Source organism: Lepidochelys kempii, chromosome 2 (genome assembly GCF_965140285.1).
Source record: "Lepidochelys kempii isolate rLepKem1 chromosome 2, rLepKem1.hap1, whole genome shotgun sequence".
NCBI lineage: Eukaryota > Metazoa > Chordata > Testudines > Cheloniidae > Lepidochelys > Lepidochelys kempii.
This window is the reverse complement of record NC_136381.1, coordinates 113,832,938-113,849,914: the sequence shown is the minus strand read 5'-3', so window position 1 is coordinate 113,849,914 and position 16,977 is coordinate 113,832,938. Positions and strand designations below refer to the sequence as shown.

Genomic DNA, 16,977 nt, shown 5'->3' with positions numbered 1-16,977 from the left:
TGGAATTGGAAAAAAGTTCAGAAAAGGGCAACAAAAATGATTAGCGGTATGGAACGGCTTCCGTATGAAACACTGGAATGCGTTACCTAGGGAGGTGATGGAATCTCCTTCCTTAGAAGTTTTTAAGGTCAGGCTTGACAAAGCCCTGGCTGGGATGATTTAGTTGGGGATTGGCCCTGCTTTGAGCAGGGGCTTGGACTAGATGACATCCTGAGGTCCCTTCCAACCCCGATATTCTATGATTCTATGATTATTAATCTAAATGTATGAATTTACTGTAACTAAGTGTAATATACTGAAGTTGTAAATTGTTTGAGATAAAATTGTAGCTCTTAGTGTATTCAAAAATACATTTAGATGGCAAACCTGCTAAATTATCTGAAGAAAGGCAAACATTATGTCTTATGTGTATATGTCAAAATGTTTGGGGAAAATGAGGTGGATATCCCACTTACAGTTTTGGTTTGCTAAATAGCATCTTAGGAATCTTAAAGATTATCTGGTTCACAAATACCAGTCAGGGCTGGAAGAATGTAGACAATGTTCATTCCCAGATTACCTGTGAATCCCAGTGATGTAATATACTTTAAAAGGTGTAGTATAGATGTTAATAAAATATCTTAGTGCTTCAACTGTTAAGTACACAAGAGCATAAGAGTGGCCATGCTGGGTCAGACCGCAAGTCCATCTAGCCCAGTATCCTGTCTTCTGACAGTGGCCAGTACCAAGGGGCCCCAGAGGGAATGAACAGAACAGGTAATTATCAAGCAATCCATTCCCTGTTGCCTATTCCTCGCTTCTGGCAAACAGAGGCTAGGGACACCATCCCTGCCCATCCTGGCTAATAACCATTGATGGACCTATCCTCCATGAACTTATCTAGTTCTTTTTTGAACCCTGTTAATCTTGGCCTTCACAACATCCTCTGGCAAGGAGTTCCACAAGTTAACTATGCGTTGTGTGAAAAAATACTTCCTTTTGTTTGTTTTAAACATGCTGCCTATTAATTTCATTTGGTGATGCCTAGTTCTTGTGTTATGAGGAATAAATAACACTTCCTTATTTACTTTCTCCACACAAACTAGGGACCAAATGGCTAGGCCCAAATGGCTAGGCAGCAGTTCTGTGGAAAAGGACCTAGGGGTTACAGTGGACAAGAAGCTGGATATGAGTCAGCAGTGTGCCCTTGTTGCCAAGAAGGCCAGTGGCATTTTGGGATGTATAAGTAGGGGCATAGCGAGCAGATCGAGGGACGTGATCGTCCTCCTTTATTCGACATTGGTGAGGCTTCATCTGGAGTACTGTGTCCAGTTTTGGGCCCCACACTACAAGAAGGATGTGGATAAACTGGAGAGAGTCCAGCGAAGGGCAACAAAAATTATTAGGGGTCTGGAACACATGACTTCTGAGGAGAGGCTGAGGGAACGGGGATTATTTAGTCTGCAGAAGAGAAGAATGAGGGGGGATTTGATAGCTGCTTTCAACTACCTGAGAGGTGGTTCCAGAGAGGATGGTTCTAGACTATTCTCAGTGGTAGATGAGGACAGGACAAGGAGTAATGGTCTCAAGTTGCAGTGGGGGAGGTTTAGGTTGGATATTAGGAAAAACTTTTTCATTAGGAGGGTGGTGAAACACTGGAATGCGTTACCTAGGGAGGTGGTGGAATCTCCTTCCTTAGAAGTTTTTAAGGTCAGGCTTGACAAAGCCTTGGCTGAGATGATTTAATTGGGGATTGGTCCTGCTTTGAGCAGGGGGTTGGACTAGATGACCTCCTGAGGTCCCTTCCAACCCTGATATTCTATGATTCTATGATTCTAAGTCATGATTTTATAGACCTCTATCATATCCCCACTTAGTCGTTGTCTTTTCCAAGCTAAAAAGTCCCAGTCTTATTAATCTCTCCGCATAAAGAAGCCGTTCCATACCCCTAATCATTTTTGTTGCCCTTTTCTGAACTTCTTTCCAATTCCAATATATCTTTTTTGAGATGGGGTGACCACATCTGCACTCAGGATTCAAGATGTGGACGTACCATGGATTTACACAGAAGCAATATGATATTTTCTGTCTTATTATCTATCCCTGTCTTAATGATTCCCAACATTCTGTTTGCTTTTTTGACTGCCACTGCACATTAAGTGGACTTTTTCAGAGAACTATCCACAATGATTCCAATGACTCCAACTATCCACAATGACTTTCTTGAGTGGTAACAGCTAATTTAGACCCCATCATTTCATACGTATTGTTGGGATTATGTTTTCCAATGGGCATCCCTTTGCATTTATCAACATTGAATTTCCTTTCCCATTTTGTTGCCCAGTCACCCAGTTTTGAGAGATCCTTTTGTAGCTCTTCACAATCTGCCTGGGACTTAACTATCTTGAGTAGTTTTTAAGTAATTAAAGAAGACCAGTAAAATAAGATTGTCAGAGGGGTTGTATTTCTCTCTCCCATGAAAGCAGTCATGAAAGGGGTGTATAAAACTGCACATTTGATGCTTCATATTTTATATTTTTTTAGTAATTGTCTTTGACAGGCCTTTTCCCAGGGGATTTTTTTTAAAAAAAAAAGAGTACATTTCAGTTATGTCCAGCTCTGAGAAGATACAAGTGTATAAAGTCTGCATTGTATAAAGTCAGTCAGCATGACTAGATATGTGAACAACTCCTTAATGCTGCCTCTTGCAATGGATTCATCATTGGGGGTCTGATGGTGCAAGCTGCAGACAAACCTTAACTCTCATTTGAAGGAGACACTCAGCACCTCACAGGATCAGGCCCACTATACAAATTACTACATGTTGGTTTGGTTTTGAGACCATCTTTTATATGTAATGTACTTAATTTTTGCATATCTACAAGCGTCTAATATGTACGATATATGCTTCCAAATTGCTGTTTTCTGGTTTGCTAATGTTAATGGTAAGCAACTAATCACAACTAAATAACAAATTTTAAATAAGACTTTCTGCTGCAGGCTGTAGGTCACATCCTGCTCCCACTGAAGTCAATGACAAAAACCCATTGACCTAAGGAGGAGTTCACCCACAGGACTACAGTTGTAGACTTTTTTGGCTGTTTAATTACATATAAATTCGGGGGGGGGTCAGTCCTTTAAATATGCACGAGCTGTCCCATTGCATTGTCTGGGACTGTTTACAGGAGTGATGTTATCACAAGTGTAAATGTTTGAAAGATTGGGCCTCTGTGCGCGTAGTGAATATAAATCCTCTCTCTTGTTAATTTTGAGACTTAAAAGTACAAGATAGAATAACTCGGACAGCACTTACTCTCCAAACCCATAAAAGAGTATTTATATTATAGTTCTCTTCCTTGAATTTTTTTCAGATTTTTTTTTTTTAAATATTGAAAAATAACTGCAGGCTGTTACATCAGTTATTTACAAATAGTGCCAATGAGCCAAACCCTAACAAGTCTTTATGGTGTGTTATTGTTTTGTCTCTCAGATATTAGGAAAGACCGTAAGAAGGCAGAGTCTATCATGGGAAAAGTTCACTAGGGGATATATTATGGTGGACCCTTACATAGCCTCACACTGGGTAGTGGGAGGAGGTAAGGCCAGCCAGCTCCTGTTCTCCTGAGAGTACACTAGCTACCGCCAAGATGCTCCCCACCAGGAACAGCTTACCTGAAAGAGGGTGGAGAGTATGCAGAGCTAAGGTTTCATTCCTCTAGTGTGCAAATTAGGAGATCTAAGCATACTACACCCTTTAAATGCACTTCACCAGTACAGCCAGAGAGCTTCAGAGATTCCCCTGCAGCAGTGCAGTTCTGCATTACCACCAACTCTGGGCTGTCCAATGGGACTTGGGCTCCTAAATCACTTAGGTGCTTTTGAAAAATTTGCTTTGTATCTAAATGCTATAACCTGAACTCAGGTCTTGGTAGGAAAGTAAAACCTGAACTGGTTCATATCTTCAGTCACTTTGTTTTTAAAAGTGTTTGCATAGGAATGTCAAAGTTTACCCGTGTATGTGTGTGTGCTGTTTCATATTTGGGGATATTAAATTTAAAAAACAAACTCACTCCCTAAGATGTTATATGCATCTTTAAGATTGACTTAGAATGCATGGAAAAGATACTACATCCCAGATGTAGAAAAACTGAGATTAACTTCCACAGTAGTATGTCTTATTTAAGATGAGACTGAGGTATAGTTATACCGAGAGCTGAAGTCTTTGAACTTGATTGGGTTCATGTGATCTTCCTTGGGAAGAGATCTGTGTGCAGATTCCCTGCTTCCTTATGGAGTACAGGCTCAGCTACTTCTACAGCAGCATTCCCCACCACTACCTCTTTTCCCACAGAGCACGTGGAGGACTGTTTGGAGGACCATAGGTCTGTACGTGGGGAAGCTGGGCAGGGGAATTTGTGTCTTCCTCCACCTGCACATCCACCAGAGTTCAGTACAAAAAGAAATACATCTCAAGGTTGTATTCATTTCCCACTACTCCCCATCCCTGCTTGTGCGCACACATGGTGAGGTGTCATGGTACAGATGCCCACTGCAGAAGCCTTGCCACTCTGGCTCCATTGGATCCCTTGGTAGGGGTGGATTGCTGGGAGCAGAGGTTCTCTGCACAGATGGACCTCTTGCTGGTCCATGGGTTATGTAGGACAGTTCCATAGTTGGATAAACCATACACACTTGATGGAACAATTTCCATCCCTTTGCCTTGTCCTTGGGCTTTACCATGGGGAAGCGCAGTTGGGCCTTTTGATTCTACCCACATCAGTATTTATGGAAAAACAAATACTGTTTGTGATTTATATTACCATAATTCTTAATGCTGTAATAACATTGTAACGTTTTAACAGCACTTGATGTTTTCTAAGATGAGTTAAAAAATGTATATGTCAGTAATTCACATTAATACCTATTTTATGTAGTCCATTGGGCTACATGAGTTACTGCAGATAATGTGAACATGTTGTGATTTACTTATCAACTGCATATTCCATAACAATGCTTTTATTTCTTTACTACTTATTTTATGTATGCTAATCTGTCAGTAGCAATTTAGTAAATGTAGGTGCTAATACAACACAGTAAGATTTTACTTGCCAGTATTACTGTCATGTATTGTATGACTTACACAACGTATTTATTTACATGTAAATCATATATTGCCCATAAATGTAAATGAGATTATCCAACAAAGTAGTTAGCATATTAACACAAGCAGATATTTTCAAGAAATGACTTTTTTACAACTTTATTTTATATTTTAATATGATGTATTTTTTTCTTAAACAGACAAAATTGAAGAAGCACAAAAAGAACTTAATGAGACAGAAGACCAGCAGAAAGGTAAGAAAGCAAAAACAATGTATGGCAAAACTGATCAAAGCCTTTTGTAGTCTGTGGAAAGTCTCCCTTTGATTTTGCTGGGCTTAGGGATAAGCCAATAGAATGCATGACTGTAGAGCAAATGCTGTGCTAACAAACACAGTCTTGCTAACAAACACTTGCTTAAATTTAACCACTTGAGTCGTCCCACTGACTTTGGCTGCTGAGGTGAATAAAGTTAGGTCTGTACTGACATTTCAGCTCATACTAGAGGTTAATTGATTATTAATAACTATCTTCTGTCTTTGATGACCAACCTGTGATTGGGTTATATGGATTATGAGAGGACACTTATCAGTTATTTTAACATACAGATGACTTCTGACAGATGAAATCTGTGTAGCAGAGATGCGTGGTGACTAGTGGTAGTGGTCATATAAGGTTGGCTGACAGCAGTAGCGTAGGAGATTGGTGCTTTGTGGCAAATGTTAAAGTCATTCTTTTCCTCCTTGATAGTATGTTTGAAGTGTTATCTGACATGTTGCAGATGGTGGACAGTTTGGTGAATCTTTGATGTTGCCTGGAACAGAGTTGCTTATTTTTTTTATAAGAGTTTTTCATAATTTTTTACAGATCATATTTTCAGACTTTACTGATAGCCCATCCTCAAAACAGAGATTACATTTGCCGACATCATAGAGGTGGTGTTGTATCCTAACTAAGTTTGCAAAGTACAGGGTCAATCAGTGGAAGAAATAAAAACTTTTAGTATGAAGAGAAGCAACCAAAGGGTCCTTTTAGGAAAAGTTGGATGCAAGCTTTTGTTGTTCTGCATCGTCAGGGCATTGACGTTTCACCTAATATTTGTAAAGGGTGAATAAAACAAAAATAAATGATTAAATGATAAAATCATCAGGCTTAAAGCTGCTGTGCTATATTTGAGTTTCCTTTGCAAATTTAGAGACACTTCCATTTCCTCAAATCAGACTCGATACTAAACTTTAACCACTTCTGGCACATTCTTACTTAGTAGATCCTAGATCCCTGTGTATCTTCAGATCAGATTATAACTGCTTATTTAAGTGATAAAACCAGATATTTTTTTTTTATTGTCAATCTTGCAGTCTAAAACCAGTACAGCTCTGGGAGAAGTAGGCTAGGCATAATCAACCAAAATGTTAACTATGTTCAGGACCATGCATGCAGCCGGCATAGTTGAAATTATGCGCCTGGTTACATCTGTGCAGCCCCATTGAAGGCAATAGGGTTGCCAAGGTATAACAGAGAGTACAATTTGAAGATGATGTGGTTACAGAGGTTCAAGTGATGACAACATTTGGCCTTCAAAATCTACTATTGGTAATGACTTGACTTTCAGCTCTTAGGCCAAGTTTATGAGACTGGCAGTTACAGAATTTAATATGGAAATAATTGAGACAATAAGTGGAGTACCATCTGTTACCATTTTTAATGAAGTCTCTTTACAGAGTAGAAATGCACTTTTTCTCTTAGAAAAATTATTTATTTTATGTTTTGTTTGTATGTTGTACTTGGTGAACCAGTTGCTAGTATGAACTAGATTCTGATGGATATCATTTGAAGAAGCAATCAAATTCTTAAGGATATTGAAAGACTGAAAAGAATATTTGTATAAAATTGAAAAAGTAATTTAAAATACGGACACTTTAATATAATGTTGATGAAACAAAGTAAAATATACACAAATTCACCTAAAGTATATGTGTTTCTTTCCTTCTTTCAGTTCTTTTGTATCTAAATTACCAAATGGTCTTTTCAGTTTAGAGATTCTTTAGATAAGTGTCTTTCCTATTTAAAATAAATAGGGTAATAAATTCCACAAACTTACAAGCCAACTACTGTTTGGTAATATTGTAATTTACATACCCTGCTTGGAGAGGAAAATGTTTTCATGAGGTTATTGGACATACTGTTTTTTCAGCTGGCGGTAATTGGCCAGTGATCAGATTTATAAATGGTGTGTGTGTGTGTGTGTAAAAAGCCACAAAACGAGTTTGTGCTAAATACACCTTTTTTCACTCAGTAAAGTAGTGAAAATAAGAAGAAAATTGTAATAGATCTTTCTTTATCAAAAACAGGGAGGAAAAATAAAGAAGCAGAATAGCAATATTTATAGACATACTTCTCTACCTATGGACCCTTACATGTTCACAGCATGTCCCCACTCTTCCTATCATCTCTCATTACCTATAGAAAGGTCAGCCCCTGTCTCTGGTTGACCCATAATACCAGCCCCTATTGCCATCTTGTTAAATTTCAAACAAGAACATTTATGTTTCCTCCTATGTGGCCTTCCCCACTTGGAGGAGCTACCCATAACATCGGCAAAACTAACTCATTATCTTCCTTCAAATCACTTCTTAAAATCTTTCTTTGCCATGAGCTGTACGACAACGGTTAGGCTGCTGTTGTGCCGAGTCCACTGCCTGTCAAGCTGACCAATATTATCTCATTGTTTCCTTGTACTCTGCCGTGGGTCTGTCTGTATCCACCTGTTACATCTTGTGCTACACTTAGATTGTAAGCTCTTGGGATCAGAGACCATATTTCTGTTCTGTTTGTACAGTGCTTAGTACAATGGGGTCCTAGTACATGACCGAGGCTCCTAGATATTAAGATAATAATTTTAATAATATTTAGAATAAAGCTACAACTGGAAAATCAAGACTTTTTAATTTACAAATATCTTGGACCTGATTACGTTTCATATACATGAGAGAAGAAACAGTTTGACCATTCTTAATTCAAATGAAAAAAAATATTAATTTATGCAATACATTGAACTCCAGTGTAACTTAGGAAAGGAAGGTTGCTGTCATAACTGAAGCACCGGACTTTGTCAGGTTCTGATAATATAGGTTCATCACAGTCATACTGTGTGTCCTGGGACAAGTCACTACTTCTCCGTCTCCATCTGTAAAATGGAAATAATAGTAATAATATCTGCCTCATAGGATACTGTGAGCCTTAATTCGTTAATGTTTGGTAAGTGTTTTCAAATCCTTAGATTAAAAGAGCTAAAGTAGTACAAAGTGTTGTTGCTAATCACTAGCAAGAAAGCACATAGTGAATACAGATACTGTCAGCATATCCAGACACCATTCCACCCTTACATACTAAGCTAACTCTGCAGTGAGTGAATTTTGAACATTGAAAAGTAGACCCTGAAAAGTCAGTGCCTAAAATTCTTAGTATTCCGTTCTTCTTTCCCTTTCCTTGTGTTCATTAAGGTATGAATTGGCTCCAGCAGCAAAATTGTGAATTAAGGTGCATTAGAAAGGTCTGCTTTAGGAATATTTGCATAGAGTGTTCAGTCAGGTCTAACATAAGTTGTCGTGAACTCAAGTAGTTCATGTACAACATACTATAGAGTCTGCCTCATTCTGGCAAAGTACCATGTAAAATGCGTGTAGTTTGATTTTGCTTTCCCAAAATAAAACATTTTAAAAAGGAAAAGAAATCCTACCATAATGGGGAAGGAGGGAGAAGAACTGATCATATTTCAGTAACCAGTAATGTGTTCAGTAAGGGCTTTAATTTGTGATGTCCTGCAATCCTCAATCTTGTCACCTCTCTTGTTCAGTTCATGTATAAAGTCACTGCGTGAAATCATGGAAAGATGCTCAGAGTGCCATTAATAGCAATATCTCCTCATCACTCATAAACTGTGCTATATGCCCACTATCCCAATGCCTGAGAAAAACAGGGACCTAGGATGACAGAGGGATGGCTCAAGATAAAATCTGGAAAGATGGAAGTGATGGTGATAGGCAAATGAAAGCATTTTGATGATCTACCATGATATGACCTCACCCTCCACAGAAGCTGTTTACCCTGAGGTTTTAGTACAGTCTCTTTGGACTCCTCACTACTTTTGGATACTCAGTAGTAGTAGCCAAAAGTGCCTTCTTTTTATCTTATACTTGCTGGAGACTATGCCCTTGCCTCTGGAAGAGGACCTACTCACTGTGATCCATGCTTTCATTACATTCATTTTGTATTTGTAGGTTAGCTTCACAACCATAAAGAATAGAAGCTTACTTATTTTAAATGAAAGCTTAAATTCTTCAAAAATTGAAGGTTTAATTCCCATCCCACATTCACCATGCAAAGCTCTCATTTGGCAGTGGGGGATTTTTTAAAGCCCGGAGTTAACCTATTTATTCTGTTTGCTTGCAACAGAGTTGCCTAGCTTTGAATTTCTAAATGCCTTTAAAGTGCAAACTAATAATCATTTGTGTAATTCTGTTGCATGTTTTCGTTGACTGGTTACATAAAGTCTTTGGTCCTGTACATAATTAAAACATATATAAGTGGATATTAAGTGATTCTGGGTACATTAGACTACAAGATTTTAAATCTATATGGGATATTTTTCTAAGATATAAAATATAGCACAAATAGGAGTTATGGGCTTGACACAGGAATTATCATGTTATGTAGGCTGTCAGACTAGATGATCATAACAGTCTCTTCTGGCATTATAATCTATGAATAGGTCTATCTTTACAGCAGCAGGTAGAGTACAGACACTGTATGCCCACCTAGCATGGGATAAATAGCAGCGTAGACAGTGCAGCAATGATTAGGGAATCAGAACCCTAGGGTATATACCCCATCAGACTCTGTGCATGCCCAAGCCACGCCTCCAATGTCTACAGTGCTGCTTTTAGCAGTGTGGTGTCCCACTGCTTGAACCTTTGCGCACTGCCTCTTCCCTGCCCAGCTGCGCACCATAGTGAGTGTGGACACCGCCTGCCTTTCACTGTGGCGTATAGCTGCACGTACCCTACATGTGGCCACAAGTGTAGACAAGGCCTATGGTTCTGAGTAACTCAAAATGGAGTGAGCAGACGTGTTAGACATCTGTTTGCTGCTGCTGAGAATAACTGTGACTTACTGGGGGGTAGAGGGGGTCTTTTCATTTTTAAAGCTCTTTATAAACTTATTCATGCTCCCATTGAAATAAAGTAAAAAACTCCCATTGACTTCAGTGGGAGTAGGATTAGGCCTTACTCCTCACTCCCTGACTCCTCTGTTGGGTAGCTAAGTAAGTCTCAATATTCTCATTTTACGGATGGGAGGTGGTCAATTTCCCTAGGACAGAGTGGGAAGAGGTATTAGAGCTCGGTGTAACCAGGTATACAAACCCCACGCCAGGCAAGAATGGGTTAAATAGCATCTTTGGGTTCAAGAAGCCCCCTCCCCCCACCCTACGGCACCTGTGAGGCATGCCGCTGTGCCAAAAGGTGACCCTGCTGGAGGGCCAAGACACAAGACAACAGGGGACAAGAAGTGGACCTGGTCAGCAGGACTACAGGGGAAAAAAATATGCAACTTTGCTCCTAGCCACAACACGGTGTACCAGCTGGTGAATTTGTTTGCCATACTGGGCTTGAAACTCAGCCGTTCCTGGCTCCCAAGTCTGCTTGGACTGCAAGGCCATGTCTGTACCTGCTGTTTCTATTTTGGAGGGAAAGCTATTTTTGTTTTATTTATTTAGTAAATATATTGTGTAAACAAATTAATTGCTGGTGCTAGACGAAACAAGTTCTGGTATTGTTTTGACAGTTAGGGAGATAAACAGATTTACAATTTTAAAATTAAAATGTCATCCTCTGAAAGTGTTATGAGAACTTTATCATATTAATGTGATGTTAGAGTAATAGTATTTTGACTTTTTGACGAGTACAGCAAAGTTTTTGAATAACAGTTCGACAAAGAGAGATTCCAGGATGCATCTATTACATTTTTTTCAAAGGTTAGCATGCCCCAGATTACAGGTTAGCATGCCCCAGATGTCCTGAATCAGACCCCACATTAAAAAAAAAAATCTTTCTGATAGTAAACAAGAAACATATCCTCCAAAACTAAGGCTATGCTGCAGTTTTAAACCTGCAGCTGGGTGTTGTGCCCCACCAACACCACACTGAGGATATTTGGTTTGTTTTGATTGCAGATACGCTTGTGTACTTTGTGCTGTGTTCCTGTTTACAGTCCTTGTTTACAGTCAATGTTTCCAGTCCTTGTGAGCTGGTAAGGTAATGAAATTGAGAAGAATCCAGAGAGAACAGACTGCATGAGAGGCACTCATGTATCTGAGATCAGAACAAACTCATTCCTTTTAGATGGGTATATATCTAAGCAGGTGGGTTGCCTGTTGCATCACACTCGAACTGGCGTAAGCAAGCGCTTTCATTGCAGAATTTTGGACTCTGGGTTCCTGTTGGTTTCCTCAGTCTTGTGTGGACTCAGACATGATTACCAAGTCTTTCTAGAGGTTTCCCTAGATCAGGTTTTTGCTCATTTAGTTAGTCCTCCACCAAAGGATAAAGGGGTGTTTTAAAATGGTTGATACAACAGAGTACTCAGATGAAAATATAAGTAATTCTCCTTTTGTGGAAAGATATTGTGACCTGACCTGGCTGAAGATTTGTTATGAGAAACTTCTAAAAAGTTGTGCGTATGAAGTAGTATTAATAATCTGCAGCTAGTGAAGAGCCACTTCCAGCAAACCAAAGATCTCGGGACTGGGAACTTTGCAGTAATGCATAAAAGGGACATTCCCTCGTGGATATCATCCTTCCCACCTTTTAACCTTCCATATTTAACTTCCTTGCTGGTTAAGGCATCACTGGCTGCTAGAGCAGTGGCTCTCAAACTTTTTACTGGTGACCCCTTTCACATAGCAAGCCTCTGAGTGCGACCCCCACCCCTTATAAATTAAAAGCACTTTTAATATATTTAACACCATTATAAATGCTGGAGGCAAATCGGGGTTTGGAGTGGAGGCTGACAGCTCGCGACCCCCCACGTGAGAACCCCTGTGCTAGAGTGTAGTTGAATTAACCTCTTCTGCTTCTGTTAAGACCAAAAAGGAAGAGTTAGCGTTTAAACTTCTAAAGTTCCATCTTTTAGGGCTAAAATTGTTCCCACCATCTTCTGTCTAATGTATCTTTAAACATTATTGCCATTAAATGAGTGCTCATGTTTCCCTAATTGCCTCAGGCAATGTGGATTTAATTGAGCCCATCTTTTCAAATGGAAATATGTATTAAAGAACTGAAGAGAAGGGAACAGGGACTATTTGTTCAGAAACTTGTTCTGGCTCAACATCATTATGTATAGAGGAAGCTTAGGTAGAGTGACCAGATGTCCTGATATTCAGGGCTTTTTCTTATGTAGGTTTTCTATTTTTCCCGTCCATACTCATGGTTGGGGAATTGTCTGTAGGCAGGATTTCATTAAATCAGGTAATGGTTTGTTAACGACCCTTACATTGGCCACTCTTTCTCCTTTTCTTACAAAAAAGCTTTTGAAATCTAGTGACCCATGCAATGAGATGTTATTCCTGCATGCAATACTAAGTAGGCACATTTAGCATAAAATGCCTCATTTCATGATTTCAATTCCAAATTTGGCACACTGGAGAGGAAAGAAAAAAAAACAGTCTGTAGGAAGAATCTTTCATTGGACTAAAGATTTTGGTGTCAAGATGTTGTTTTGGAGGTTATTTTGATATTTTGGCTAAACATATGTACTGAATTGGGATATACTATAGCATGCCTGTTTAACAGTGGAGGTTAGAATTGCTCCATTGAGGCTTTGGCATTACATAAAGTGGTCACATGTTTATTGATCTTTGGTCCTTAAACTTGATGGATTTTTTGCTTGCATTACAGTCGCACAGGCACAGTCAACTCATGGAAGTGTTGAATTTTGGGGCAGCGAATTTGGTAAGCTCAAGCCTCCTTTCAACATCCCAGTCCTGATCTGCCTCAGACTGTGGGCGGCAGAAATTCTGAACTCCCACCCAGCCTCCCAGGCTATTCCCCAGGTTGTTTCCTCTTTAGGTAGGAGGTAGGGGATTTTTTGGGGTGGGGGTGCGGGAGTTGTGTGTGTTTTGTTTCCTCTCTTCATGGTGGTATATACGAACGTATAAGTAATCGGATAGAACAGAGAGGAAGAATGTGTTCCTCTCCTAGCAAAGCAGCACCAACTGGTCATGTTGGGTTTCTGTTTTCTGTGTCAAGTTTCCAAAGCATCACCTTTGGTGGTCTCTGAGTAGTAAAATCACTCTCTGCAACTGTAAAATCACTCTGCTTCAGCAACTGAACAGCTGGTTTCTGTGGATTTGGGGTATTTGTACCAAGGAAGAGGAAATGCTGCTGCAAAGTTCTGGGGTGTGAGCCTTCCTGGCTCTGCCATTTCTGCCATTTCTGCCATTTCTCAATCTCTCCTTGTTAAGCAAGGCATTCTTCTGTGGCTGGAGCTCTGCCGGACATGACTTCCTTCAGCCAAACCTAGAAGCTAACTGTCGTAAATAGAAGTCTTTTGTTACAAGGATGACCTTTCTTGGGCCTACTAATTAAATTATGTCCCCACTCCCACCCTGAACTTCTTCTGATAATTTTTCTAGGTGGTATGAGTCATGACATTAACAGACTTAACTTCAGGACAGCATCATCTTCTCATCTATATCCAGTCATTTAAGGCAGTGGCTCTCAACCTCTCCAGACTACTGTACCCCTTTCAGGGGTTTGATTTGTCTTGCGTACGCCCAAATTTCATCTGACTTTAAAATTACTTGCTTACAAAATCAGACATAATAATACAAAAGGGTCACAGCACACTTGCGGAAAAATTGCTGACTTTCTAATTTTTACCATATAATTATAAAATAAATCAGTTGGAATATAAATATTGTACTTACATTTCAGCATGTAGTATATAGAGCAGTATAAACAAGTCATTGTCATTTTAGTTTGTACTGACTTTGCTAGTTCTTTTTATGTAGTCTGTTGTAAAACTAGGCAGTTATCTAGATGAGTTGATAATAGAGGGAGGGATAGCTCAGTGGTTTGAGCATTGGCCTGCTAAACCCAGGGTTGTGAGTTCAATCCTTGAGGGGGTCATTTAGGGATCTGGGGCAAAAGTTGGGGATTGGTACTTCTTTGAGCAGGGGGTTGGACTAGATGATCTCCTGAGGTCCCTTCCAACCCTGATATTCTATGATACCCCCTGGAAGTCCTCTGCATACCCTCAAGTATATGCGTACCCCTGGTTGAGAACCACTGATTTAAGGCAAAATTCACTTTGTCTTAACCGACTTCTATTTCTGGGAAGAAATAGGTTTCAGAGTAACAGCCGTGTTAGTCTGTATTCGCAAAAAGAAAAGGAGGACTTGTGGCACCTTAGAGACTAACCAATTTATTAGAGCATAAGCTTTCGTGAGCTACAGCTCACTTCTTCAGATGTGAAGAAGATGAAGATGAAGATGAAGAAGATGAAGAAGTGAGCTGTAGCTCACGAAAGCTTATGCTCTAATAAATTGGTTAGTCTCTAAGGTGCCACAAGTCCTCCTTTTCTTTTTGGGAAGAAATAGTATCACAGAGGAACTTTCTCATGAGTCCAGGCATTATGTCTTTGGGATCTTCCCTGCCTTATGCTGTGATATTACTGGATTGCTAAGGCTGATCCTATCTCCCCTTGCTGATGAAATATCTCAAATTCATATAAACTGTGAGGAGGAGAAGCCAAGTGGAACACCTTCCTCTTTGCCTGCACATTCTAAAGCTGTCAGACATCTCACTCTCCCTGCTTGTTCATCCAAGTTGTACACATTGTTGATTCCTAGATGAAACATTTTAACTTCCAGTTGTCTTGATTGAGCACTTTTTCTGGTCTAGCTTTGTTATTTCCAATAAATTACTTTTTCCTTCTGGCTTCAGTGTATGTTTAAGTGCTACAGCTATTGTGACTGGGCAGTGACAAGGAGGTTTCAGATCATCTATATTGCTGTCCCTTAAATTATTTTCTCTCTTGTGCCGGCTAAAATGTGAGGTAAAATCGTTCAAGTCATCAGTAAAAGATAAGAAATAACTATTCTTCCTTCCCCTTGCTCCCATTTTTCTTTTAATTATTAGAATTAAGTTCTTTAAAATGCTCGCTCGTCCTCTCTCTCTCTCTCTCTCTCTCTCTCTCTCTCTCTCTCTCTCTCTCTCTCTCTAAAAAATACAGGATCAAACAATGTTTGAGTCTTCTTAACTACTGGTTATTAAGGTGAAAATATATCAGTCTAACAAACCACAAGCATGGACATTTCTTGATTAAATGTAAAAACCTTACTCGTTCAGAAAATACGCTTTGCAAAAGACTGGACTTAGCTGTAAGGAGTTAAGATTATGATACTAGCAACATCACACTGCCTCTAAGATATCCTGTAGAACAGAGAGAAAATTGTCAGTATCACTTTGGACCACTGTTTATTTTTGTTTCTGTGTTGTCATGGCTAAGATGCGGTGGGCAGAGTGCATGCAATTGTAATTTGATTGGTGGTGGGAGTTGGGAAAAAGAACAAGGAATAAGAGGCAGCTGTGAAAATGAAGGAAAAGGGAGAATTCACAGGCAATGTCTTCCTCTGTGTAGCCACTTTCATGGTTAAGTGAGGATCTCGTGGGCATATATTGTGGTCAAGATTTTTGAACAAGATGGAGACCTCTGTTTGGATACTGCAGGTACCCCAAAACATTTTAAACTATTTAGAAGTTCTTCAACTCTATATGTATTGTCCTGGTATATTGGGATTTCCAACTTGGCAGCAGTAACTTTAAAATATAGAATGGCTGTAGTTTATTTCTAGACACCCTATATATAGAATCATAGAGTTTAAGGCCAGAAAGGACTATTAGATCATCTAGTCTGACCTCCTTTCATTGGCCATTAAATCTCACTCTGTTAACGAGTTGATCTTCTTAGTACAGTTTGCATTAGTATGTTTTACATACAGTAACTTCACAGCCGTACTTGATTCTTGTAAATCTGATCTTGTAAATACTTTAAATTGTGCGTAACTTTAGATAAATGAGTAGTCCCATTGAAGTCAATGGAACTACTCACACAAGTGAAGTTATGCACATGCCTAAATATTTTGAGGTTCAAAGACTAAAGGCTTGTACAACTTGTATGTGTGGACTGCTTTAACTGAACTATCACAGTTCTAGCAGTACAATACACACACCAACCATGAATGCACCTATACCTTATGGAGTTGCTTATGCCTGTACAACTTATTCCCATAACGGAAAAGGAATAAGCTCTTCCAGCATGGTACCTTCGTACCCACACTAAAAGTGGTACCTGCATAACTATTTTGATTTTAAAAAGAAATTCACACCCCTAACCAATAGTAATACTGGTACAAAAACTATGTAGAAGAAGCAAGCCTTAGAGAGCTGATCCAATGGTCACTGAGGTAAATAGAAAAATTCATAGGTTTTAGTGGGTTTCTAGTCAGTGTATTGGATCCTTTGAATGTTGAAATAACATTTTGTTTTATTGACTTATTTCCAATTGTGATTTATGTAAAAGCAGATTACGTGGCTTTTAAGGTTTCTTTCACCTCATGAAGAAAAAATAATCTTAAAACTCCTGTTCAAAAAAGCAATTAAGCACATGCTTGGCTTTTTAAGCCCATTTGCCAAGATTTTCAAAAGCGACAACTGATTTTGGGTGCCTCCAGTTTTGAGTACCCAACTTAAAATGTCTAAAGGGGCCTGATTTTCAGAAAGTGCTGAGCACCCTCCCTCTGAAAAAAGTCAGGCCCTTTAAAGTATTTCAAGTTTG

General features: G+C 39.2%; 1 protein-coding gene across 20 annotated transcripts in view; it reads left to right on the top strand.

Annotated features, from left to right (window-relative positions):
- Positions 1-16,977, top strand: part of HIVEP1 (HIVEP zinc finger 1) — a 187,235-nt gene that overhangs the window by 107,269 nt on the left and 62,989 nt on the right. For 10 of the 20 annotated variants that reach the window (XM_078851621.1, XM_078851610.1, XM_078851616.1 and 7 more), the window contains 3 exons: positions 4,331-4,453; positions 5,281-5,334; positions 13,035-13,088. In XM_078851621.1, coding sequence (XP_078707747.1) covers positions 4,331-4,453; positions 5,281-5,334; positions 13,035-13,088 — 231 coding nt within the window. The remainder of the gene's footprint in view (positions 1-4,330; positions 4,454-5,280; positions 5,335-13,034; positions 13,089-16,977) is intronic. The other 10 variants (XM_073332042.2, XM_078851620.1, XM_078851619.1 and 7 more) reach the window with 3 other exon arrangements.